The sequence below is a fragment of the Ammospiza nelsoni genome, chromosome 2 (genome assembly GCF_027579445.1).
Source record: "Ammospiza nelsoni isolate bAmmNel1 chromosome 2, bAmmNel1.pri, whole genome shotgun sequence".
NCBI classification, from domain to species: Eukaryota; Metazoa; Chordata; class Aves; order Passeriformes; family Passerellidae; genus Ammospiza; species Ammospiza nelsoni.
In genome coordinates this window covers 54703456-54730807 of record NC_080634.1, presented here as the reverse complement: position 1 = coordinate 54730807, position 27352 = coordinate 54703456, and the positions used below count along the sequence as shown (strand labels likewise).

General features: G+C 41.4%; 2 protein-coding genes across 3 annotated transcripts in view; both read right to left on the bottom strand.

The window, feature by feature from the left end:
* The window catches only part of LOC132070211 (complement C4-like), a 52761-nt gene extending 42286 nt beyond the window's left edge, over positions 1 to 10475 (bottom strand). Inside the window, exon 1 of one of the 2 annotated variants that reach the window (XM_059466864.1) lies at positions 10377 to 10475. The gene's annotated coding sequence lies outside the window, so the exon portion shown is untranslated. Of the gene's footprint in view, positions 1 to 10297 lie in introns of both variants that reach the window. The other variant, XM_059466865.1, reaches the window with a different exon arrangement.
* A 5526-nt stretch (positions 10476 to 16001) lies between these two features.
* FREM2 (FRAS1 related extracellular matrix 2) overlaps positions 16002 to 27352 on the bottom strand; it is a 121483-nt gene continuing 110132 nt past the window's right edge. Inside the window, exons 21-25 of the mRNA XM_059494017.1 lie at positions 23773 to 23899; positions 23399 to 23586; positions 22354 to 22500; positions 19659 to 20681; positions 16002 to 19015 (exon numbers count right to left, since the gene is read on the bottom strand). Of these exons, the coding sequence (XP_059350000.1) occupies positions 20169 to 20681; positions 22354 to 22500; positions 23399 to 23586; positions 23773 to 23899 (975 nt within the window). The 3' untranslated portion in view covers positions 16002 to 19015; positions 19659 to 20168. The remainder of the gene's footprint in view (positions 19016 to 19658; positions 20682 to 22353; positions 22501 to 23398; positions 23587 to 23772; positions 23900 to 27352) is intronic.

Genomic DNA, 27352 nt, shown 5'->3' with positions numbered 1-27352 from the left:
AAGCAGAGGGGAAAGGCCTATCTGAGGAGTAACTGTTTGTACAAAATCCAGTTTTGATCAAAGGTAAATGAAAGAACTGAAACCATCATCAGGTCTCATTTTTGCAAACTTTTACTGGATCGTTGTCTCCCAAACACAATTTTGTTGACCCATGAAAATGGAAACATGCCCATCTGATTTTCAGGCAGGTCAAATCCCAGAAATCACATGGCTACTTCCAGGCTCTGGTGATGAACTGCCCTTTAACACACCACAGCTAAGTCTGCGTCTTTAATCATTAGCAATGAATGCCTTAAATCAGCACTCCCTTATTTGCAAGGTGAATTCATGCTCACAGCAAAGGTTCATTGCCCACAGTCATAGGACCTTCCCTCACTTGCCTAAGGGACATCTGCCTTACTTCAAGACAAGGAGATAGGGAAAGAGAAGAAGCTGACTACGAACCATTTCACTATTTTATACTTAGTGTGCTACAAGTTGGTAACTCCCTCTGAGACAAAATGAGACAGAAAATACTCTCTGCCCACCGGTGGTCACAGAAAGGGTGGGCAGCAGTAGCTGGATTCAAACTCGTGTCAGGAAAAGCTGCATTTTGCCTACTCGAGGCATAGTTTTTTGGCTTTTTTTGTTCCCCAAGAGACTGTCAGTTTCCTTCACCTGTTCTGGTTTTTTTCTCTCACTTCAGCTGTCAGGAGGGAGGAAAAATTTGAGGAAAGATACCTGTGGATCCTTAGAGTCAAATCCATGCTCTTTGGGAGATGTTTATAAGATTTCAGACTCGGGAACCATTAAGAACAAAGTAATTTTCTCTCTGCCCTCCTTTCCCACCCGCTAATTCCCTCCGCAGTTTTGCACTCACAAAACTGATTTATTTCCATGCCAGAATAATTTTCCTCAGGGCTTCTGGCCTCCCAAACCCAAGAGAGATGATGAGGAAGAGTAGAGATTTCCACCATAAAGCTAGTTTGTGTTCAAGGCAAAGACATGTGGAAGAAAAAAAGTCCTTTTGGGAACTGGGCTTGTGCTCTCCCTAGGGAGCAGAAGAGTCTTGTTAAACCTGCAGCTGGTAAAATCAGGATTCTCACTCTAGTAAGGATAATGGGGAGAGTTAATTAAGAGCAGCAGTGGCTGTGGAGCATGCTAAGGCTCCTGCCCTCTTCAGAGACAGTTCTGCTGCTCCATTTTGCACTGCTGCCATCCAGGGTTGGAGCTGATGCAACCACTGAGCAATCCTAGTCACTAAAACCGGACAAGAGACAACTGTGAGTGGGTCCTTTGCTTTTCTCCAGGCAAATACAGAGTAAGAAAAGAAACAACATCTGCTAATTCCTTGAAAAAGATGTAAAGGAGTTCTCCCAGCTGAAAAGCCAACAATTTCCAGAAGACTGCAACACAACCAGCAGGGATTTCCTACTTCTGAAGTCACAGGAAAGGCACCTCTGCAGTGAGAGGTCACACCAAAATCCTGCTCTGTGCCCATCTTTGTCAGAGGGGTGGAGATGGGATTTCCATTGTCCAGGCTGGCTTGTTTGTCAGGGACCGAGGTCTGTTTGCACAGCAATGCAAACAGCCATGTATGAACTCACAGCTAGACATTTTCACAGATCACTTTCTAAAGCAAACCTCAGAAAATATATTATTTTGCTTTCACTTGTCTTTAATTGCATTTGCACAATTTTGCTTCCTTAAGTGAAGTATGAATAAATATATGTGCATACACAACAGCTGTCCATAGCAATATGCTGCATAAAAATTTTATACTTGAATTTAAGGAGGTGTTCTGACTCTTAATAAAGCTATTTTGTCACCAAAATATAAACCAGTGACTTCAATTAAATATAATTTTTTCTCACTGTATCTTGCAACACAAAAGAGCAAGCTTATGCATAACCACCTGTATAATGAGAATTAAAATTCCTTATGCTTAATTGTTCTGTCTCTGGGTTTTTATAAAATAATCATTGGTTTTCTAGTATTGCAGATTCTACACACAGTGATTTGTAGTAAAATGTAAAACATTCCAGTCCAAAGCCAGATTAAAATGTAACAAAATGAAACTAAATAAAATAAAACAGTCTTGGTTGAAGGTCTCCAGCACACTCATGAGAGAGACAACACAGAAAATCCCCTCTAAAATAACTTAAGTGTCTTTTCTTTTTCTAAAGGCAAAGTCCTTTCGTGTTTACTCATCAGCCACATTTCACCTATTGATCCTTCAGCTGGCCCATGTGGGCTATGGAAAGCACAGCCTGGGACTCATATGTGTGTGAGCCCCAAACCTGGGGAGACAGAATTGCTTTATTTTCAGTATGTGCTGTCTCTCCTTTCAGCACCTTCGTTTGAACTTGGTGGGATTTCACAGTGTTTTGAGCAGCAGCAGCAGCAGCAGTTTTTGTTCTTTGGCATGAAGAGCTTCCCAAAGCCTTTTTCCCCTTAATCAGCCTAAATACTAACGAGGCCAAACTCTCCTTTCACTTTCGCCCTGCGCTCTTTCACCTCTGCCGGGCAGAGGGGTACAAAGGGCAGCTTCACAAAACCCATTTCACCAATGAGCCCTGCAGTGACATCCTCTCTGCCAAGTTACAGGGACTTGTGACAAACACAAAAGGCCATATTTCACTTCTGACATTTCAGAAAATTAGATTTTGAAATCCCTTTTTCAACAGCAGACCATGAAGTGTGGGTCTAATTGGAAAAGTTCCTCTTAACAGCAGGATGGCTTCTCTTTAGTGTCAATACAAATTGGAATTGTAAATTAAAGCCATACTTTTTTTTCTTACCATAATCGAAGTAATGAAATGAAAAGGCTGTAGCTGCTTTTGCTGCTAAAAATGCTTTAAAAGTTCTGCATTTAGTGCTTCTATGTGTATCTACTGAAAAAAAAAGAAGTATATTTAGAGGAGGAAAACCAGAATTTCCCAGGCATTTTCTGCTCTTGCAAACAAGTCTGCATTTCCAGAGGATTAAGCTTTAGTTTTTTCTCATTAATTTCTTCCTCCCTTCTCTCTCATTCTCTAAATTATGTGATTTTCTGAATGCTGTGTTGAAAAAATAAAAATAGGGATTTTTGAAAAAACACCCCGAACCAGCACTGCTTCTGTAAAATTCTTATCTTCCAAAAGTGATCTATGAGGGATTATTTTAGTTCAAGCAATAAATGCGTAACACCACTGACATAACAGTTCATCATATTGTAATAATGCATCCTGTTTTCTTGGTAAACCATGTTTTCAAGGATCTCAGTGCTTTTGGCACCTTTAAGAAGCCATTAAGCTGGCCAGGAGGAGAGGAGATACCTGAGCATACAAGTGACTCACCCCAGAGCTGCTGGAAATGAGGAATAAAATAACTTGGCCTAAATAATACAGAATATTTGGAGTACTGCCCTTGTACTCAAACATCCTGATACTCTGCCTAGAGGCTTGTTCTCAAATCCATCCTTTGTGGTTTTCTTTTTCTTTTCTTTCAATTTCATGATAAACCCCAAAGTAACCCAAATTCTTCCTTGTTACCAACTGTAAATTACATAGAAAAATAATGTATTTCAAATAATTTGATCTTTCCCAACTTCTCCATTCCTCTGGACTGTAATGAGCAAAATTTTCTCTCTAGGGAATTCTCTTCTTCTTTTCAAGGGAGAAAAAGGTAAGAATAATTCTAAAGAAGCAAAAGGTATCTTGAGCATATCAGTGGAAAAAGCTGAAATTTTAAGTAGCTGAGAAGAGTGAAAGCAAAGGTTACATATCCAGTTCTGTGGATTTGGAGGCATATTGAGAAATCAAGTAAAGCCAGTCTCTTGCAGGAAAATTCTAGAGAAGTAACTTATAACTGACCCTCATTCCTAGGATTTCCTGACTTGCTGCATGGAGACACTCCAATGTTTCAGACAATTGCCCAATTTTGCCAGAAAATGTTTTACAGGCACAGCAAAGGAGAAAATAAATCCCATGCCATGTACAACCACAGCTATCATTGTGCCTACCTGCCGCTGGCAGCCTGCCCTGCTCTGATCTGAAAATTAAACCTAAAACATCCACTTCACCCAGTAACTCAGAGGAACATGGGACACCAGAGAGGAGAAGGCATCTCCTCCCCCAGGCTGGGAGAAAACTCAGCTCCCACCTCCATCACACTCAGGCAAGTTTAGGTCAGCTCCACTGGCAGATGGGAAGCTGCCCTACTTTTTGGATCCCTTGGTTTCAATGTTCAAGGATGAAATACAAAGAGAAAGGAGGAAAGGGACAGGATGTAAGGGTCAGGAGAATTTTGTGTTCATTGAAAAGAGAAGCTGCTCAGTGACAGCAGTTTCAGTGTCAGGAGCTGCAGCACCTCCCCATGTGGCAGGCCTGGCATCTGCTATCCTGATGGAGAGGGGAAAAGTCTGGATGACTTTTGTAGCAGCTCAGTGGGACAGTTGTTCAGGTAATGTATGCTGATCTCTTCTTTCTCAGAAATTTAGCCACGGAGCTCTGGCTCTTTGTGACACTCAGCTTTTTAGGCAGCTCTTTGGATGAACAGTGTGCCTCTTTGTCCTGGGAGACACACTGTACAGACACTGTACCCAGCCTGGACACAGCAATCACAGGAGGAATCTTCCCTCACAAACCCACTTTTACAGAATACCACCTCCTGCAAAATAATGCAAAAGAAGTCAGCTCTGCTGCCCTCTCAGTGGCTTAGATGCAGAGGGGAATATTGATGCCTTCAAAAGGGGATTGACTGGATGTCCCCAAAGCTCTGCTGGTGGTACTTGGGTCAGACACCCTGTCCAGATTATACAGTTAACATTATGCTGTATCCACAGAATAAAAAAAAATTGTGAAGCTATAAAAAATGTGAAAAAGAAGGATATTTTCATGTATTAGTGAACACATCTTGGAAGGCACATGAATCTGCTCTTGCTAATATGTGACTACATGTCTTGCTGCTTTGTGCTGGTTTTGGCTGGGGCAGAGTTAATTTTTTCAGAGTAGCTGCTGTGGGGCTGTGGTTTGGACTTGACCTGAAAGCAGTGGTGATAAGGTGGATGTTTTTGTTACTGCTGAGCACTGCTGACACAGAGCCAAGGCCTCTGGTTCTCACCCAGAGCAGGCTGTGGGTGCGCCAGGAACTGTGAGGGGACATAGCCAGGACAGCAGACTCCAGCTGAACAGAGGGAAATTCCAGACCATACCATGACAGCTGGGCAAAGAAGGGAGGAAACCAGGGACACTTGGAATGATGGCCTTTGTGCTCCCACTGTCCCATTTTTAGTCTTACAATTATTTCCCCATCGTGATGCAAGGGCAATGAGTGAGCAGTTGTATGTGCTTAGTTGTTGCATGGGGTAAAAACACACATATATATCTTTATAACCTGGGATATATTTCCAGACCGTTCATCCTTGATTTTTACCTGACCTCTGAATGAGGAAGATGAATTTTCAGTCACACCAGCATGTGGTCTAAAAACACATCTGCACCTCTCTGTTCAGCTTGTGGTCCCATCTGGGCATCTCTCTTCGCTTTCCTTCTTCTCCCTGCACTGGGTGTGACTGTGGGATCTGTCTCTGGATCAGTGAAGAAAAAAAAGGGCAGCTTTGAAAGAGACAGTGCCTATGGAACTCTAAGACTCAGGTAGAAGATCTAATTCTCTGGCTGTTAATGCTGTTCCTGGGCTTGGACACCATCTAGCCCTGAACCTGGAGCCCACTGGCCTCTCTCACCTAATGGGGAAGCAGGTTTCTCCTCAAGGTTACACCCAGCTTGGGGCTGCCATGGCTGGCCCTTACCAAGCAGCTCAGCCTTGGGCTGCAGTGTTCTGCCTTCCAGGCTTTTCTCATCCCTTGCTGCCACCAGGGATGCCTTTTTCATCAATTCCCCCTTCTTTTCTGGAGCCTCCTTCTTGGTACTAGCTGTGCTTTGTTGATGAAAATGTGTCTTGAAGAGCTGTTTTTTGACCTTGGTTCTTGGGACAACCAAGATAGCATGGATGCCCTTGGAATGTGTTTTGTCTTTCTGCCTAGGGAAAGGCCATGGAAAACTACTGGAAAAACTAGCCACTAATACTATAGGCTACAAATATATTGTGAAAAACTACAGAAAGCACACAAAAGAAAAAGGCAAAAATCAGCACGGCCTCACCAGCAGCAGTTTCTTTATATCTGGGGCTGGCTCCTATTTCATGGGCTTTTACATTTCTGCCCAATCAGTGATAGATAAATAAATAAAGATGCAGTCATCAGAGATCATTAAGAATTACAACATAATGTAATGGATCCCTAAATTTCCAAACAGCTCCCTTTTCTTTGATGACTTCTGTAAAGCTTTTTGGCTTCAGTAAGTACATTGCAGATGCACATTTAGGCAGCAAGCCCAGCTCCAGTGGCTCTGGAGAAGAGTATTAACTTGTACATTATTCTATAAATATCTGCCATAAGTTTGCTGCATACATTCTCCTCTGAGGGATCAAAAAGTGTTGACTCACCGTGGCAGCATTAATGCCTCTGACCTGGCTCACATTTGGGATGTCAATATCCTTTAGGACATGGAATCTTGCAGCCACAATCTGCACATCCTACAGTATTTGTATACTGCTGCTACTGTAGCCTGAAGCAGCAAGAAGGGAGATTTGCAACAATATAGTAAAAAAAAAAGAAAAAGCTTTTCCTTCTATCCGTGTACTCCACACCTGTGATTGTTCTCTATGTGATTATTTGGAAATAGCAGCTTGTTTGGATAGGAGCATAAAGTACTCTGCAGAACATTCCCATCTCAGTTACACCATAAAAGATCATTTGACCCTTTAAAAATATTAGCTGTGACAGCATCAAGCATTTTCCCAACTATAATCTCCCCCATCAGCTCGCTCCCAGAGTCCTGCTGAGCCTGTTTGGAAAGCATCCCTTATCCCAGCGATGGCTGGCATGGCTCGGGGAGGCTGGAGGGGAGCACACACGCACGGAGCCCTGGTGCCATCCAGCGGCAGCTGTGCTCTGCACCACGGAGCGGGTTTCCTGAAGGACTGGGCAAGTGCCAGCCCTGCCTTCCGAGACCCCCGGTGTCCACCTCCCACACGGTACCTGGAGAAACGGGGAGTCAGCTCCCGATTAACATCTCCCTCTGGTTCTTCTCCACAGCGCAGGATGCTCCTACACGGGCTGTGGATCTGAGCCCTGTGACTGTCAACTCAGCTAAGTGTGTTTTAAAAAGCAATTTGAGTTACTGAAAGGAGGGTTTCCATCCTTGTTCATTCCAAGTAGTGCCTAAACATTTGTATGTAAACAAACAAACAAACACACAAGAGAAAATAGGACAACACTCTCCAAACAAGTCCCAGGAAACCTGCTGATAGTTCAGAATCAATTGTTATCTTTTGAGACACCTCTGCTGGGATTCACTTTGGAATACTGAGAGTTGCCCACCTCTTGGCATCACAACCTTTACTCACCTGTCTCTGAAACCACCTTGTCTAGATACAAGTCCAGGTTTGTATCCAGCTTGCTTGATCTCTCCTTTTGCAAAGAAATGAACCAGCAAAAGCAATGTTGCTCAAATCAACTTTTCAGGGTAAGTTTTTACAAGATCAGTGCTCTCAGTTGGCAACACAGTTCAGGGCCAGTCATGAACCCCTTGCTCTGCCCAGGTGCATCAGCCTCATGGCATTAGACTGTGCAAGGTAGATGAAAAGGTTTGTGCTGACCACCACAGTTTGCTGCCAAGTACAAGGCTTATCTCATTTAAGTCCTTTCTGGGGTGATTAGTGCACTCAGAAGTTTGACCCCACTGGACACCTTATGGAGTTTCTGATTTACTGCAGCACACTCTTCCCACTCCCTGAGAGTCAAGAGCTTATCTGGGAAAACAGATGCCTTGAAAACATGGGGCCCCTATTCTCTCTTCCAGCTAAATTCCACTTAGAACTAGAAGGGAGGGTGAAAGATTACTTTAAACCATCTTTAAGATGCCCCTATTTCACAGCAGGCAGAGGACTAACTTCACTTCTAATAGAAGTTAAAGTGCCTTAAGGTATTGTGATAAAAGACCAGCTGCTTAGCAATGCTAACACCTTTCTGGCAAAAAGGAATAGGCAGAGAGGGTCTTTGGCTTCTCTGTCATAACATATATCTCTGAGGTTAAGAAAACACAAAAATACTTTCTGAGGATATTTATTTTACTGCTTATTCCTCTTTACAGTCTGCAGATAGCCCTTCTGAGGTGGGAGTTACAGTAAAAGTGAAGACTGTGTTAATTATATTTACCATGCTCTTAAAGAATAAATAACCCTATCTGTAACTGAGATATCTGAAAGTGCCTCTCTAAGGAGTCAGACAGGCAGGATCCACTACATGGAGCAGTGCAACACCATATAAAAGCAAGATAACAGGGGTAGGTAGATACAGAAGAATGCAGCTATGCACTTAGGAAAACAGTCCTCATACAAATTCAGATAAAGCAGAAGGCATTCCATCCTTTTCTCCAGCCTTGAGAGGTACTCTGACTCCCCCCTCATCTGCCTGCAGAGGTGGCCCACAAACACCATTTATGTTGCTGTGTGCATCCCCCTGCCCTCACCCACAGGGGCTACTCTTCACCTCTGCCACCTAACACAGAATTATCTCCTGTTTTTCCACGGCAGAGTCCAGAGTGAAAACAATCTAGGACCTCAGAACACAGCCCTAGCTGCTTGGAAAGAAGCATATTCCTTAGTGATTAGAGAAAAGAAAATAAAGCATTTCTCATACCTTGAAATTTGGAGAGTCAGCCTGGCCTTGCCAAAGTCCAAGTTTATCTTTAGTTATGAAGACTCCTTAAATGGCAATAGAAGAAACACGGGTAGAAAAAATCTATGCAGAGGAATAATCTGCTCATACCCGTAATGCTGAGCTGTATTTGAAATAACAGAAGACTAAATGAATGGGATAAACTTGTGGAAGAGTTGTGGCATAGAAAATTCCCTTGTGGTGTTTTTAATTGGGGTATTGTGAGTTTTATTTTTTTGAGAAAAGGAATAATCAGCCAGACAAAAATTAGTGTTGAAAGTCAAGAAGAACAAAAGCAGAACTGTGTGGCTGGAGCAGTTTCTACCCCCCCACACCACTGTTTTTTTGTTGTGGTGTGCAAGTAAGCATACCCAGAGTGCTCTATCCAAAGCTCTTCAGCATTCCTGCATCAGTGAAATGAGAAGAGGGAGATTTTCCCAGAGCAGCTCTGAAGGGAAATAGGTACATGTGGGTGTGTACCTGCAGGTAAAGGAGATAAAATTAAGAATTTAAAAAAGCAGATAGAGATCTTCATTCATTGCAGCCATTAAAGAGACTGGATGAAGTCTTACTTTCCTCATCTCCCTTTACTTTTCAGTGACAGTGGTCAGAATTGGCCTAATTTCTGGTTTCCTTGAAAACCCTTTAGTGAGCACATTTGCTCTAACAGCTGGAGTGCAAACCTTGTAACTAAAGAAACGGCTGTGAGCAAAGAGATTTAGATAGTTCAGAGGGATTTCAGAGAAGTGTGCATATGTAGGTTTACATGAGCATGTGTGCCTGCATCTGTGCACAGGTGTGCACGTTTTACACAAGTTTCCAGGGATTATAAATTTTCTTTGGGCTGTGCAATAGCTGAAAAGAACAGAAGGTGGCATGTTTTCAACATTTTCATCCAGCAAGTGCAGTAAAGGAATTGAAAGGAGCTGCAGTAAAGGGAAAAAGGGTACAGGAGAAAGAAGACAGCTAAACCCCAGCCAGACTCAATTTGATAATTCTCTGCTGTTAATGATTGTATGGATTCTGAAGGCTATCTCTGTTCCTTATTTTAGCAGTGTGATTCATTGGTGCCATAAGGGCTGATTTTACTAGAATTTGGAAAATATCATTGTAATATTTTTATAAAATTTGCAAAGCGCAGGTATGCCTTTTTTCCTGGGTTGTTCTTTTATTTGTTTGGGTTTTTGTTTGTTTGGTTGGTTTTTTTTAGTAATAAAATTCACACAGTATGATCAGTTAATCAAGAACCATATAAGGAAGATAAAAGTAGCCCCGACAGTTTCCCTTTAAAGTGCAGATACACGGGAGATAGTACCAAGAAAAAATGAGAATTAATTTACATTTGCTAAAAAAGTTATGAAGCAAAATCTCCAAAGAAATGAATCATAAATTATAGAGCTGTGTGTTCGCAAGTCATCAAATTAAGACCTTTCAGAATATTTAATCAGGCTTTGTGCAACTCTTACCACAAGCAGGTCCCTTTTAGTCTGCAGGGGCACCCTCTTGGCCTGCCTGCTTTTCTTTAAAGCACAGATTTAACACTCTTTTCTGACTCACCCCTCTATGAGAAGCAAGAGGTTCCCCGTGCCCTGGGAGGCAGCAGCAGGAAAAGCCCCGTGTACAGCCGGGGACTCACCAGGTAGGAAACTCCTCTTCTTGAGCTCTCCTTGCGCTTCCCTCCACAACTAATAGCCACAGCTCCTTTAATGAGAACCACACTGCTCCAGGGGGGTGGTGAGGGCTGGGCTGAGCAGGACCACAGTGACCCCTCCTGCCAGGAGCCACCAAGGAGCTGAGGCTCACATCCCGTGGGAATAAAGCTGCACTTTTGTTGTTCCCTTTGAGAAATCTTGGACAGCGTCTGACAGCAGACAGCCCTTCTTTGTTCAGCAGCCAAGCACCCTCCTTCCCTGGGCAGTGGATTTGCTTTTAACTTCATACCTTCACCAGATGAAAAAGACTCCCTTAGAATGTCTGGGGAGCAGGGAGACAGGTCTCAGGTGGCCCAGGGGCAGGCAGCATCCCCTGTCATGGGCTGCTGGGGACACACGCTCACTGAGGGAGCCTCTGCACTGAGCCTGCTGCATTCCCCCCCTTTGGGAGCCCTTCCAGGTCACTCTGCCAACGAGGGACTATAAGCAGCTCACAGCAGTCACGGAAGGGGAGCCCAGAGCCCACAGCTCAGGAGAGGGGCACAAGGGGAAGCTGCTGCCAAGCCTTACAGGTTTCCTGCCCCACACTGCAGGTTCTTGGGATGCAGAAATTCTGGTGCTGCAGCATCTTGACATGAAATAAATAGAGGAAGCATGGACTTTGGAAAACTTCTGTAGTTTAACTTCTGATTTTCTCAATACATTTACTTGCTGATCTCCAAACATGAGGTATTTTGAAGGAATGAATGGTTGTGCTTCTTCTTGGCATCCTGCAGCAGTCCAGGACTGAGAAGCTCAAAAGCTGAGGGTATAGACTGCAGCTGCTGGTCCCAGTAAAACTGCTGGTCCCCATCAGGGAAACAGTCCAGAATGCCACCTGGTTGCCTATTTTGGACTCCAGGAGAGTGTATCTAATCAGTCTCCCTGACCCCAAGGCTCTGGGATGTGCATTCTCAGGTTTTGACTGTGGGTCTGGCTGCTGTGATTCCTTCGAGGCAAATATACCCTGAATTCTGCTTCCCACCTTGTAACACTTCATCCTTGTGATCTTATCTGAGGAATTACAAATACATTAAAATTTTTGTATTCTACAATAAAAAAATATAGACATACTCATAAAATATCTACAATTTACGTATATCAGTATCTATTACATACTATATAAAGATACTACTCTATGTACATGTATGTTTAAAACACATTAAAAAATCGATATAAAATTTATATATTAATAAAAACATATTGTGTGTCGGTGTGTTTGTGTGCTCATGTACAGATGTTGTAATCCTGCTTTGAAAACAAACATTTTCTAGCAAATATAACTCCCTAGCACTTCTTGAGAAGACTGGGGAAATGCATCTTACCACAGCTGGCAGTCCCAGATGTGAACTACAGGCAATGCCAAAATGCTGCAAGAATTTTTTTGAATTGTTGGCCTCACATTTACCATTCAGAGCGATGTTACAGATAACAAATGCAGTTCCTGAGGAAATTGAAGTTTCCTGGGGGTGAAATATTTCCCTGGCACCTTCATTTTCAGAGCCAAATTGGAAAGGAAAAGCTAAGCAGTAGTGTACCAAGTAAAATAGCTTGGAGAGAAGCTCTTATGAGAGGTCCTGTTCTGAGGGTAGGGTTGCAGGGTAGAGAAATCACCGCAGCTGAGGAAAGAGTAATAAATGAGTGCCCCAACTGTTGCAGGAGGTGTGCACACAGTCTAATGTCTGAAAACAGAATGTGAACTTCTCAGAAAATCCATCTAAATACCCAACAAGTTCAAGAAAAAACTCTGCTAGAGAAAGCAGGTATTGGACTGCTCACATGTAGCCTGGTTACATACAAACAAGAAGTGGGTTCTGCCTCTGAAACTCACCTTTTTTAAGGTGCCAGCCAGGTTAATAACAATTTAGTAACCAAACAGCTTCAGGCATGCACCCCTCTGGGTTGCTTCGTGCAGCTGGGTTAGGTCTCAGCGCACAGCATGCTGTGTGGAGAATCACTGCTGACAAACCAAACTTTTCCCATAACCAAGACCCTTAATCAGCACTAAGAACTGCACTTCTCTGTCACACTTGTGTTCAGAAAATCCTAGGTGACTATGACCAACATGATACTTTCCACAAAGGGGCTTTTATTGGACCTTGTTACTAAAGTTCACCTGAGTTAGGATGTGAGAGGAGTTCAGGTGAAGTCAATGTGCTCTGCTCAGCCTTTTGCTACTGATATCCTGGAAGATGTGACATACACATCTCCTGTGCAGCATGGCAATGTTGTGTTTGACATAACAACCTGTGATGGAAGAAGTCTCCTTGCAAAGGAGCCCTCAGAGTCCCTGTGCTGTACTGCATACTCTGATAAATTAGGGTTGCCTGGGATATTAAGGGCATCATGTGGCACGTCTGCTAAATCCTGGGCAAATGAAATATGCTGACTGTGTGATGCATGGGCAGCTGCTGATGTCCATAAAGCCATTACAAGTCTCTCCAGCTCTTTGAGGGTGGATCCAAATCTTTCCTTTCCTCCCACTGGGAGAGAATGTTTCAAAATCCTGACAACAGAACACCAGGAATTGTCTCCAGAAGACTGTGGAAGGCACACTACAGATGAGATGGTCTGTGTCATGAGATGTGGGCATTGGATGACACCTATGAAGCCAACTTCCTGATATAACAACATCATTTTGTCCCCAGAGGTTTTTTTTATTCTGAACAATTAGCCTGATCACACTCCTGCCTTAGTTTCACGGGCTTGACAACACTGGGGACCAGTCCCTGTAAGGGCACAGTGCAGTTTGCTGCACTGAAATCCAGGTGTCTTGCCAAGAAATGGAAGCAGAGCCCAGCCACATTCCCATGAGCTATTACTTTTAAAGAATTAGGTATTTATGTTTCTTTCTTGTCATGATCATTCTGGTGCCATTAGAAACATTAGAAAAAAATATAGCAGTGAAAGAGACACTTGAGAGCCTAAGGAATATTATTTTAACCTTTTGGTACAAAGAGCAGAGAATAAATGGAGCATGTTTATAAGGTAAATAAAATCATCAACAGTATCTTTTACCTTGGCCCCCAAGTTCCTCACTCCAAATGCTTTACCTCATTCTGCCCAGATCATATGCCTTCACAGGATATGCACCAGGAAAAGGCTATTGGATCCTGCTGCCATTCCAAGCAGTCCTCAGCAGGAGGTTTAGGCAGATTTCAGGTGCAGGTGAAGCAGCTGTTAGAGGCCTAGGGAGCTGAAAAATGAAAACTTGCATTCCTCTTTTACTCCAAGAAAAAAATCAGTAAGGCAGACTATGGTATTTGTACTTTAAATTACCAATTACAAGTCCAGGGCTGGTGATCTTTGTACAGCTGTTAGGGCTTAGAGTGGCTCTTCTGGGTTGGTTTGGCAGTGCCTGGAGTGGAGTTGTAGGGAACAGAAAGGAAAGAGAAGATGAATAGCTTGATTCTTCTCCTGAATCTACTGGCTTTTCTTAGTCCATTTCTGAGCAAGCTGTTGATACAAAAAAGCTGATTTCAATTGACTTTTCTTCCATGAATTTCCCTTCTGGTGTTTTTTGGTATGGTATGCATGTCATCCTTCAGTAATGAGTCTTGCAAATTTAATTTTAGGTTGTATGGTTATTGACTACTTTCATTCTTGTTGCCAGCAAATTTTATTGTGTGGAACCTCTCTAAAATACTACAAGAAACAGTGAATCACTGCTCTGTACTCACAATCTCTCTGACATTCAGGATTTAATGTACCCCCATTATAATCTCCTTTAGGTAATTCTCTCCAAGGCTGAAGAGTAGAAGAGAATTTTATTTATTTAATATCTCCTCATGATGAAGAAGATTCCTTACCTTTTATCATCCTGTTTGTCATTTGCGGCGTCATTTAGTTCCATTGTATGCTTTTTTTTTTGTTTGGGGGGCGGAATGAGAGTAAGAGAAAAGTGGAAAGTAATACATTGTCAAAGAGGAGGTACAACACCCACTTACCCAGACTGCCTCCTCTTGCCTTCCATGCTGAATAAGAAGTTTTGCTGCAGAAGTGGTCAAAAACACGCTCAAGATGACAATTGTTACGCATGATCTTCTGGTTGCACTGGTTTAACCTGAGCACTTTTACTTGGACAGCTACAGATTTATGCTCTACATGTGAACTTACACACAGGAGAACTTGTATCACAAAACTGCAGGTAACAGGGGGTAAGAGGAATCCAGCACATGCTGGTGTATTGGCCGGGAAATGAAACAAGGTGTATCATTTAAGAATCTGCCAGCTGTCTGCTTCAGTTTCAGTGAAAGTCAGGGGTTACTTACCAAAGCAAAGTGGTGCAAGATAAATTCTGAATGAATTACCACCTGAAGTAAATAATAAACCTCCCCAAACTCAAACAGGCAACCTTGAGAGTAATTTGTGGAACAGCTTTCAAAGCTAAAGCACTGCATGGGATGAGTTGAATTCCTTCAGGGCAAGAGCTGAGTCATTTTTCCAAAAGATGGTGAGGATACACTAAAAAACCCCAACTCACAGAGATGCTGAAATTGGACTATGCTTGGGCTTTTAAATGAAAGTCATCCAGGACCTGCTGAGACATGCTTGAACACCTCAGGAGTACCAAAATTCTTCCACTAAGTGCCAAAATGGGTGTGATCATGAATGTGTATGGACATGACTTGATTGCTGTGGATGATCTTGGAGTGGGAAATTAATGCCCTTTGATTTATTGATAATGCCATACTTCTGAGACCAGACTCTTTATTAATTTATATCATATACAGCTATTTATATTGGGAGCAGGACAGAAACTCTTTCAGTCTGATTATCCCTGGCAGGAACCCCAACCCAGAGCTCACAGATATGACACAGGGTTTCTCAGCTCAGACTAAGTATCTGCTGAGCATGATCCACATAAGCAAGTTCAGATGGCAGAAGGGAATACAGGTAGCAAATCAGGAATCACTGCCTGCAGGCTTGTCCTTCCCTAGGACAAGGTAAATTGATAAGTATATTGTGTCACTCGTGTAAGCAGCCATGAAATACGGCCTTTCTGACAGTGAAGGAGTTAAGTGATTGCTTAAATTCACACAGAAGTCAGAGGTCAGTGCTTACAAAGGGTGGGTGAGAAGGGAAAATTTCAGGGTGGCTTTTTCTTTCTGCATCACAGTCCTTCAGATGTGTCTACATCTATCAGTGATACATTTGCCAATAAAAAAAAATAAATCTGATGACCTGTCACAAGAAGCAACACTGGCTTTACAGGAACAAGGGAACTGCTCCCTGCAGAGTCACTTTCTCTTGTTAAAATAAAATAAAGCCTGCCAGCAGCACACAGGAACATGGCAATCCTGCCTACCAAGGACCTGCAGGTATCTAGAGATTTCTGATATTCTGGAATTGAAAGAGAAACCCCTCTCTGAGCCATGAGTGCAACCACGAAGATTAAAGAACAAGCCCTGTGCTGAACCCTTCATGACCAGAAAACAATCAATTGAGGAACAAAGCAGTGAGATTTACTGCAAACACAGGAACTTTGTGTTCCACTGATGTGACAAATTAAGTTTTTCATAACACTTCATTTCTGACCTCTCTCCAGAGCACGATAATTATACACAAACTTTAGATCAGTAACCAAACAGAAGTAATTTTATTTTTTCCTGATACAAATGCCAAATATCACAGCCATAGACATCAGCAAAAAGTTGTTGCAAATAAATATGACAGCTTGATAACAAATTTAAACAGAGTAATTATTGTATAAATGATTAAACAAATGGTATTATTGCTAGCAGAATAAGCATCGCCAGGGAAAAGAGGATTGAATACAAAATCTGGAAATAGATTAAATATATATATATAAAATATACTCAGTTTATTGCTTGGATAGATAAATATTAAAATATTTGTGCACATCACTGGGAACGAGGCACTTATTCAGGTTAGTATAAACAAGGCCACTTGTTAAGTAAAAGGAAAAATGCTAATAAGCTTCCAAAACATCTTACTGAAATCTGAAAACTTGAAGCCATAATAATAAAAAGAAAAGCTTGCTGTTACAGATGTATTTATAGCTCACTGAATTGTAAAAAATCCAGTTTCTTAAGAATGGGACAAATCCAGCATGCTTTATTGAAAACATGGCAATTTTTTTCCCATGAAGAGGACTTTGGTCTTTACAAATCTTACTCATGCTTGTCCAACTTTTCAGTGTTTGTTTTCTTTGTTATCATCATTTTGCACTATAATTTTATATATGGTTACAAAAACATTAGTCTGATTATCCCCATCAACCTAAATATTTCACAAAGTTTTAATCAGACACTGTTCAAAGCAGTGATCAAGTTGTTTACTGGGCTAAATATTTGGCTTGTAGAACATATGAGTTTTGATACGATTTTATAAAAACAAGTAAGAATTAAAAAAATATTTTGACTGCAAGCACTTTTAATGATATTTTGATCTTGTAACATTCAAAAGCAGAAAACAGCTCTACTGATAAACACCTGATTTCTGTATTTTATATATTTTTTTTAAAAGATCATCTCTGCTTATACAAAACAAGCATTTGATAAAATTAGAATGCTCTATTATTTACATGTGTCCCATTCTACTGTCAAATCATTGGCTGATATAATCCAAACATGCAGGTTCTAGGAGAAAAATTCTGCTTTTCTCATAGTGATGTCACACATAGGCACAAAGGCAAATTTGATCTTAGTGTACATTTGCAACTTAGTGGTGAACTTACTAAATATAAAAGGTATCTGTGGGTGAAGCCTTTGATCAATCTTGCACACCTAATACATGGAACACAAAACCAGAAACTTCATTACAAGAGCAAATTGATGTCAGGTGACGGGGGGAAAGGTCTAAAGCATTGGCCATGGCTTATGGATAATTGTTTCAGGCTAGAACTTGGATTAATTAAAATAAAAGATGACTGCAAGAGTTCAGTAGTGGAGTTTGACCCTTTGGGTGCTGCAAACATCCTTCAATTAAGCTGTCTAATCACCATCTTCAGAAACCCTAGATAAGATAGGACAGATCCTGACCTGATTCATTTTGTGAAAAGCTGATGAAATCCTATTAAATGAGTGAAGTCATAACAACACAAATCAGTGCAAGAGATACCAGCACGAGTCTCTCTGTGGGCATATTCACACTGTACCTTGAATCACAGCACAGATATCCCTAGGCTAGTAGGGGCTTCATGTACCTGAGTCTTTATGGCTTACAGGACAACCATGCACAATTACTAGGTCAGGTCTATCTGTGTTGACTGACGCCCACAACCAGGCCAGGAAGCCTTCTGGCCTTCTGGATGGACATATGTTTTTTTAAAGTTCAGAGGCAGCATTGTGTTACAGGCTGCTTTCAAACTGCATCCTGCTCTGCTAACTGATCTCTGCAGCCTGATCCCTGGAACACCAAATGCCGTGTGCTGGGGACTGCCTCTACCCACTACCACAAGATGGTGGTGGTGGAAGGGAAGAGATATTTCAGCAAGGTCTCAACATCCTAATTCAGATTTTATGCAGTTCAACTCTATTGAGAATTCCATTGACTCTAGTGCTGTTTGACAATCTCATGGACAGTGGGATGGAGGGCACCTTCAGCAAGATGACACCCAGCCATGGTGTGGTGTGGTTGACATGCTGGAGGGAAGGGATTGCATCCAGAGGTACTTGGGCAGGCTTGAGAGGTGAGCAAACCTCATGAAGTTCAACAAGGCCAAGTGCAAGGTCCTGCACCTGGGTCAGGGTAATCCCAAGCACAAATCCAGGCTGGGCAGAGAATGGATTAGGAGCAGCCCCGATGAGGAAGACTTGGGAGTGCTGGTAGATGAGAGGCAGGACATGACAGGCAATGGGCACTCCCAGGCCCAAAAGCCAACATATCCTGGGCTGCAGCCAAAGCAGTGGGGCCAGCAGGGTGAAGGAGATGGTTCTGCCCTGTACTCTGCTCTTCTGAGATCCCACCTGGAGTGCTGCATCCAGCTCTGGGGCCTCCAACATAGGAAAGACATGGATATGATGGAGCGAGTCCAAAGGAGTGCCACAAAGATGATCAGAGGTTTGTGGCACCTCCCCTATAAAGACAGGCTGAGAGAGCTGGGGTTTTTTAGTCTGGCCAAGAGAAGGTTCTGGGGAGACTTTAGAGCACCTTCCAGTCCCTGAAAGGGGTTTACAAGAGAGCTGTGGAGGGACTTTTCCCAAGAGGATGTAAAAACAGGACAAGGAGTAATGACTTCCCTCTGAAAGACAGTGGATTTACATAGGAGGAAATTTGCTGTGAGGGTGTTGAGGCACTGGCACAGGTTGTGCAGGGAAGTTCTGGATGCCTCATTCCTGGAAGTGTTCAAGGTCAGGTTGGATGGGGCTTTGAGTAACCTGGTGTGGTGGAAGGTCTCCCTGCCCATGGCTGTGGGGCTGGACCTAGATGATCTTGAAGGTCTCTTCTGAGCCAGACGATCCTACAATAGTATGACTTAAAGGACTTACATAAAATGCTAGTGTGACAAAAGGGATGGTTTCCTGAAGGTTACATAGCCAAGGATTTGACAGGGACAGAACAGGTTGTGTCTGGATAAAAACTGACACAGGACACTGCTGATCCAAACTTGTCATGTCACCTAAATCAAGAATGTTGAGAGAAAATTAGAATTACTCCTGCAGAAGAAGTCACATGCTAAAAAATGCCCAACAATGACCCAGCATGTTTGTCAAAATGTGCTATGATTACACAGCAATAAATACTACTTGCTTCAATCAAAGGCTAATTTTTTCTTCTCTTTTTATTATTTAGTATGACAACTAACTATGATGGATTCAATATCATGATTCCTAGGCTCAGTTCAGCAGAACCTTGTCATCTGCATTTTGAATCTAACTATCATCTTCTCTAGGTACAGAAATACTAATGCTTGCATTTCTCAGCAGTGGACATGCACTAAGAAATAAAATTTACCTTACAACACTTCCATGATCCATTATAAACTTAAGAGGACATAAGCATCCAGTTTTAGTGAAAACCAAAATTTTTTTCTGGATTTGTGGCATTCTTCAGCCTTATATAAACATAAATAAAAAAATATTCAGATTAAATAGATGAATAGGAATTTGCAGGAAAGAGCATGTATTGGATCCTGTGACATGCAACTGTTTATAATGCTATGCTGTATAATCTAGCTGTCTTTTGAAAAAGTTCAGTCACGTGTAAGTAAAAACAAAAATAAAAAAAATACTGGTACAGATTAAGTGAAGTCAAAAACTTACAGGACGAAGAATCCACGCCTAAGGCATTCCATCACCTCTCAAACTATTTGTAGACATTGAGTTATTTGTGAGAAACAGTACAAAATTCTACAGTAGAGTGTGAGGATCCCTCCTCTCAAGTATTATGTGTTTCTGAAGAAAGAGATCTCCTCTCTTATTGCAGACAGGATATATAGCACCTTTGTTCAGCTTCTTTTATTCTTTTGAAATGTCAGAAAATACAAAACCACAACAATAATCTCTCCCTTACAATGGAGTCCCTTGAATTGCTGCTAAAAATTAGTGCATGGTATGGGGACATCAGGGACATTTCCTTTCAAGCAAAGTGGGAGGTTTCATTCAGCTTCTTCTGTTGTTGATAATGGCAGTAAGAGCTCAGGATAACAAATTTCAAGTACATTTAAAAACACGCTTCTCATGAGTCACCATTATCTGCTGCTAAAAATGTGCAGTTCAAGAGTTTTTATGAGGCACTCTGGACACTCTGGCTTGAATACTGTGGTCTTGGAATCAAACCTCTGAGCTGTCATGGCTGTAATTATGTGGTAGCATCATTGGTTCATTGCTGCCTGACTCGTTTGTGCTTTCCTTCTTGTCAGAATTTCGTTTCCATTTTAGCAGCAAAATGATAATTGCAAGTAAGCAGATGGCAAGAAGAATGGCAGCAGCTCCACCAATGATTGTGACTAAGCTGATTCCTGCACTTTGGTTATTCAGTTCCCTGGGGAGAACACCATTGAGTGCAACCTCCCTCTGAGGCACCTGTTTCTTGCTGGTGCGATCCAGGGCTATGTGCTGTATGTTCGTTCCTCGGTTGCTCTCCACTCCAATGTCTCTGGCAAGCTCTGGGGCCTGCTCAACTCCCCTCTTCTGCCTTCTCTGTGTGGATGCTCCTGGGCTCCCAGCACTGAGGAGCGAGTGGTACTGGTGCTCCACGCTCCTTTTGCCGATTCCGCGGTTAGCGTTCTCCTTGGAACGCACGGTGTAGATTGTATGGACATACCACTCCCTACCCAAAGACACCTGGAAAGAAACATTTTTTGTATTTAAACACACACACACTAAATCTGGACAGCACTAAATGCAGAGGAAATCAGTCTCTGTTCTGAACTGAATGCCTGGACAAGCACTTTCAAAATCATGCACAGAAAACTCCTGACTATGTGCTAATGTGCATCAGAAGAGTTGTATTTTCTGCCAGAATTTTCAGAGGGTTTATTCTCCATTTCTCTCCACAGTCAGACTCTGTGGCTACCAAGTGCAGATGAAGAAGGCTATGGCCTTGGCATGGTTTTGTTGCTATTAGCATTAAAAGCCATCTAAAGTAACTTTAGCTGTGGATGGGCCACAGAAGAGGACTTTCCAAGCCCAACCTACCAAGTGATTAGGCCCTAGCTGTAATTCCATCTAAACATAAGAAAGCAATTCTTTACTGCAAGGACGATTGAACATTGGAATAGGGAGCCTGTGGAGTCTCCTTCAACAGAGATGTTCAACAGACAACTGGTCATGGTCTGGGGCAACCTGCTCTGGGTGACCCTGCTTTGAGCAGGGTCTTGGAACAATCAATATCCACAGGTCCCTCTAAACTTAATCCATGCTGGGTGGCATGGGTCCCTGCAATCTGTATGAGATGACACTACTGTCCTTCAGTTTTACTCATCTTTCCTGGATACGTACCAGATTTGGCTTCCACAAGGTTCAGTAGTCTAGTCTGAATATTGTCTTAAAGATACTACCTGTTAATTTGAATGGTTGCAGTCCAGTTTTGTTATTTAGGAAAATAACACATTTTCTATTTAACTCCTGTTTTTCCAAGTATTTTTCAGGATATACTTTTGTTTCTTCATATTCTCACTTTTTGGACAGGAAGAGGACCAAAAATCATGGCATTGGAATACATAGAAATGTATTCTTCACGTAAAAAATGAGATTCCATTTTCCCGGGGGCAAATTTGAAACACTTTTTATACTTTTAAGTAGGCCTTTGTTAAATACTCTACTGCTTACAACGGGACCTTTAATTATGAAGTAGCCAGGAGAAAAATCAAAGTCTCTTTCATATTTTTCCTACTAATTTATACACTTGAGTTGTGCATGCAGTTTTGCAAATACTAGAGACAAATAGTGAAGAGAGAAATTTTGGCTGGGTTATATAGATGAAACAGCTGAATGCACACAACTGAAGGATTATATATATTTAAGAAGTAGTTGCATCCTTTAGTTGTCAATTTTTAGGCTTTCCAGTGCTTCACAGTGTGCAAGTTTGCAAGGAAAGAACTGTACAGAAAATGCCAGGTATCAACTTGATTTTGATGAAGATTACTATAAATGCTTATGATTTTTAATTTTTTGTCTTTGAGAAGTGAGATGGGAAGCAATAAAACAATGCTGTGCAACAAGAATCTTATTAACTTCTTAAAAGAAATGTACAAGAATAATTTGCATAATTTCTGGTTAGCCTGTGCAATTATACAAGAGAAAAAACCAAGAGTATTCCAACACAAATACTTGAATAAGTGTTCCAGATTTTATATCTAGAAGTTTCTAGGCATCTATAATTGTGTTTGATTGCCACTAAAATCAGAATAAATCTTTCTGTTGGTTTCAATTTGACTTATTGTTAACAACAATACTTGTGCAAGTGTTTCTTCCTTGGTTCAGTAGTCTTGCCACAAAGCTACAGAAATCATACCTGAAACAGAGGAGTTGAGTCTACTTTGAATCCATCAGAGCCTGGCTGTTTAACTAATGGAATTGCTTCGGGATCGTCTATTGCAAGTTTTGCATTAAAAAGTACATTTCCAAAGCTTGTGGCTTGTGTCTCTGGCTGAGCTTTGTCCTGCATGGAAGGGAAAAAAAGTTTGTAAAGCACAGGTTTATTTCTTTGAGAAAAAACAGTTTTAGTATTTACTTGCAATGTATAAATTGTGCAGTTTAAGCATGCTAATTTATGCAGTCTAGGGAAATACTACTACAAGAGAAAAGCTATTAGAAGCAGTTGTGGTCCCATCTGACTTGTACTGACTTCTATTTAATCTCTTGCTTTTCTGGAATAAAAGGGTAAAACTAGAGAACAACCATAGCTACACTTCTTAAATAAAAAGGATACATAAATGTGGTCTGGAATGAAAGTAAGAAATCTATTTCCCAGACTAAAGAAGGTACATTTCATTTCCTTAACAGACAGTCACATAAATTTGTTTAGCTTATTAGATAATCATACTAAAGTTAACCCTAAAAGTTGGGCATGAGGTCTGCAGTTACCTGGGGTTACTCTATAGTTATTTTCAGGAAGGAAATGAGATTATCCAAGCCAACTTTAGATGTATTTCCCTTTCCCTATAAACTACAGGGGCAACCTGGATGACTAACTTTGCATATACACTAGATTTTGGGTGGTTAAACATGAAACAAATTACAATCCCTCACTTGCATGTCTCCTAAAATTCTCTCTGTGGTCTGTGGATAAAGTCAATGCAGAGAAAAAGTCTATTTTGGGACTCTAACTTAGGTCAAACTCTTACTGAAGGTAGTTCCCAGAAAGATAAAGAATAGAACCATGAGGGAAAAGGCAAGATACTGCCTCCATCAGTTCATGTTAGCCTGGAGCTCAAGTCAAAAATTTGGTGCTGTTGAGAACATTTTAAAGAACAGTTGGGTTTTGGGTAAAAGACAAGTTAGAAAAAAAATTAATATATATATATATATCTGTATCCTCACAGAATTAGAGCACTTACCACAATCTTAAACCTGTACAGAAGGGATGGAGAATCAGCAAGGCACCCATATTCAGTATTGGATGGATTGTATTTAGGTACATATCCATCAGCTCCTGTGCACAGGAAAACCTTCTCGATGCTACAGTAGAAGGAGTCACCCAAATTCTGCACTGGGTCCACCATCACCCGGCCGTATATGATATCACCTGTAAAGAGTGCACACAGTTCACATCTGCTTACACTGAACACTCAGCACAGCTCTGAGGCTGAGCTAACAAACCCTTGTCAGGAAGCTTAGTGCAACAAGCACACACCCTTTACTCCTAGACAGCAACAGGATCCTGACAGTGTGGAACACAAATTAAATGAGCATGATCTCTGCACAATTATACCTTCTGAGAAAGCAACGTCACTTTCTTGCCCAAAGCCCATCGAGCCGTCAGACAGCCACAGCGTCTTTTTGGAGAGGAGGAACATCTGGGTGTTCAAGCTGAACTCAGCAGCCACTGGGTCACTGACCTAAAACCACAAAAGCATAACGCTGTTCAACAAGACTTTTTAATGAAAAAAAACATAGACTGATCTTAAACTCTTAAAACAAAGCATGATCTTCTCCCAATGTACATTACTTACCAGCTCTGCACATCTACCTGCAACAATACCGTTTAACGAAAAGATCTCCTGGTACTAGAAATATTTTATATGGAAACAATCTTTGGATTATCTGCCTCTGTGATATTTGATAATATTCTAGGTCAGTTTCTTCTCACCACATTTTTCCAAATCCCAGCTAAGGAAGTGTCTAGGGCAACTTACGTGTGGGGGTAACATAAGGAAAACTTTTCCCTCAAAACTTCTCTCTGACTCACCATAGCCTGTTTTCTCTATCCCATTTTCATTCTTACACACAAATCTCGCCTCTGCTTCTGATCATCTGTCAATATTTGAAAGCACCCATTGCTGAAGGTTTATTTGCAAGTATCAGTTCTTCTAATGTGCTGCAGGATATATCAGATCATCATGCATGTGAAAATGCACCAAACCATTTGAACATCTTTTTATGCTAGTATCTATCTTTATATATCTGACACACAAAGCTATGGTTCTTCCTTGATAACATGAAAAGGATAAAATGAATCAATACTATCAGCAGCAGTTTTTCATGGGACCATAAAACAAGAAAGAAGGCTGTAGTGGTTTTGAGGCAGGACAAAGGCAAACTATAAAGCAACATGGCATAAAAAAAGGGAAATTATACAGTGAATTGAAGAACTAGTGGAGCCTAAAGTTGGAAAGGATGCAAGTACCTGTGGAAATAATGCAGAAGACACATATATCCAAAAAAAAAGAAAAAAGAAAAAATAACAAGAGGACACTAAACAAATAGAAAAAAGCTAACATATATATGTATATTTATGTATATATATGTATAAGTGTGTGGACAGGAAGGAAATAAAATGAAGAAAACATTCTTTCTGGCTCATGGACAAGGGTCCATTTCACAATAGAGTCCTAAAACTATCAAAGCAACAGGATCTGGCAAGAAGAATGTACAGCTCAAACCTTTTTATAAATGGAGTGCTACTCTTTTGAAAAAGAAGCCCTAGCACCCCAGCCTTTGCAAAGAAAAAAAAAAGATAAAAAATTCTATTCTCTTGGAATGCTTCTTTCCAAATGCCTGAAAAACAGGCCATTGGGTTGTAGTTCCACAAATACTTGATTAGTACAACTGTTTTCCAGCTGTGTTATTTAGGATAGTAGTTCAAGTGTAATTACTTTTATGGGCATTTGAGACAATTTATATGAGAGTTCTTAGAAAACAATCTGTGAGGACCTCCTGGGTGAGAAGAGTAACTGTCAGTTTATTCTGCCTGTCATGTCCACCAGCTCTGCATAGGGATGATGTGGGGACACTGCAGATCACCCATGGGATCAAAGCCCATGTAATACTTGGTACCTCAAGGAACAGAGCACTCTTGAGATTGGTCCATCCCAGGGCAACAAGCATCCTGAGTATGGAAGGGCTTCTGTCAGGAAATAGTGATATACATTGAAAGAAAGGAGATGTGGAAAGAACTGGGACAAAGCAAAGCTTGCAGGTTGAATATTGTTCTTTTTCAAGGAATTCCAGAGTGAGACGGTGTTAATACAATCCTCACTAGAGTTCCAGGCTACCTGCTTGACTCCTCAGGGGCTGTGGAGAGAGGAAAAAGGAGATAGGCAGGTGATACATGTTCAAAAAGGAAATGTTGAACCAGTGGGGAAACACCAAATAAATTTTGTTCTTGAGTCTTAAAATGGTTCCTCACTTGTGACAAGTGAAAACAATTATGAAGGAAATTAGAAGAAAAAGTTTCCAAGGAAATGAAAAGTTTCATTTTAAAAAGCCCAAGAAGGCAATTCAGTATGGGAGATGGAGCATTAGACTAAGAATTGGGGGACACAACTCTTGTCCTGCCTCATCATTTTATCATTAGACTTTGCAGTCAAAAGTAATTTTGGTCCAGTTGTGACATACACTTGCTGATTTCAGGGAGTCACAAAGTGGTTTGGGTTGGAGAGCACACTGAAAGATTATTTCACCCAACCTCTCTGCCATGGGCATGGACACCTTCCACTAGACCAGGTTGCTCAGAGCTCCATCCCACCTGGCCTTGAAGACTGTCAGGGATGGGGCATTCACAGCTTCTCTGGGTAACCTGTGACAGTGCCTCACCACTGTCATCGTAAAAAGTACCTTCTTTTCATCCAATCTAAACACATCATCTTTCAGTTGCCCCTTATCCTGTCACTGCAGCAGCCCTTGGTAAAAAGTCTGTCTTTCTTATAAGCCCTGTTTATATGTTGGAAGGCCACAATAAGGTCTCCTTAGTTCTTTCTCTTCTTCAGGCTGAACAGCCCCAAATCAGCCTTTCTTCATAGGGGAGGTATTGCAGTGCTTTGATAATTTCTCTGGTCCTCCTCTGACCTCCTCTAAGAGATCCATGTCTTTCTAGCAGTGGGTACCAGAGGACTGGATGCAGTGGGCCTGTACAAAGTATCAGGTGGTCCCTAGTATAAGGACTAGCATCCTTCACTATTTATTTTCTTATTTGTAAAAGAGTGGATATCAATGCTTACTCAGTTTTGCACAACGACTAAAAAGTCTTAGAAGCAAAGTGCTTGATACTGACTACTGAATTTGTGCTATTGCACTGCTTCTTTTTTGGGTCCTGCTTTGGGACACAGTGCTTCAAACTGTGATCAGATGGAAAAACTATCATGGGCCACAGAAAGCCCAAGCCTGTTTTACTATGAGTATCTCAAGAAAGAGAACTGGTTTTGGTTTGAAAATTGTTGATGATGGGGGTTTAGCTGGCCACAGTCTGTGACATTGTTGCAACTTTGTACTTTATGACGATTTTGAATTGATGCACCTGAAACTTCCATATACTGTATTGTTAAAGCCCAATCTCATATAATAACCCCTACAGTATCCATTTATTTATTCCAAGGCAGTTTTAATTCTCAGCCATAGCTTTTACTTGTAGGCTACCTCCAGGTAAGAGTTAGGTCTATTTCTAGGATACTCTGCCCATTTTCCAATGACTTTTGTACCTTTTTTGACCTTTATTTGAAATATCAACATCTTATTGTTTATGCTAAGATCAGGAACAAGTTGTGGATTAGCATTGCTATTAATTGCTTTAGAGTCCCTAGAAGTAGATTAGAAGTGCCAGACAAAGGCTGAAGTGCTGAACTAGTATAAATTCCCCTCACCCATTCCATTCAAACTTCTCCAAAATGTTGAAATGTGGTTAAGCCTGAGAAGGCAGGTTTCACATCAGATCATGTATCATCCCTCTTCCTTGCCAGGACTTAATGCCCTCTCAGAAATCATCTGTTCTCCCACAGGTGGCATAATGCCAAATGAAAGCATAAAGACTGCATACATTCCCTTGTGTACTCTGGCTAAGTCAACAGAAAAGTAAT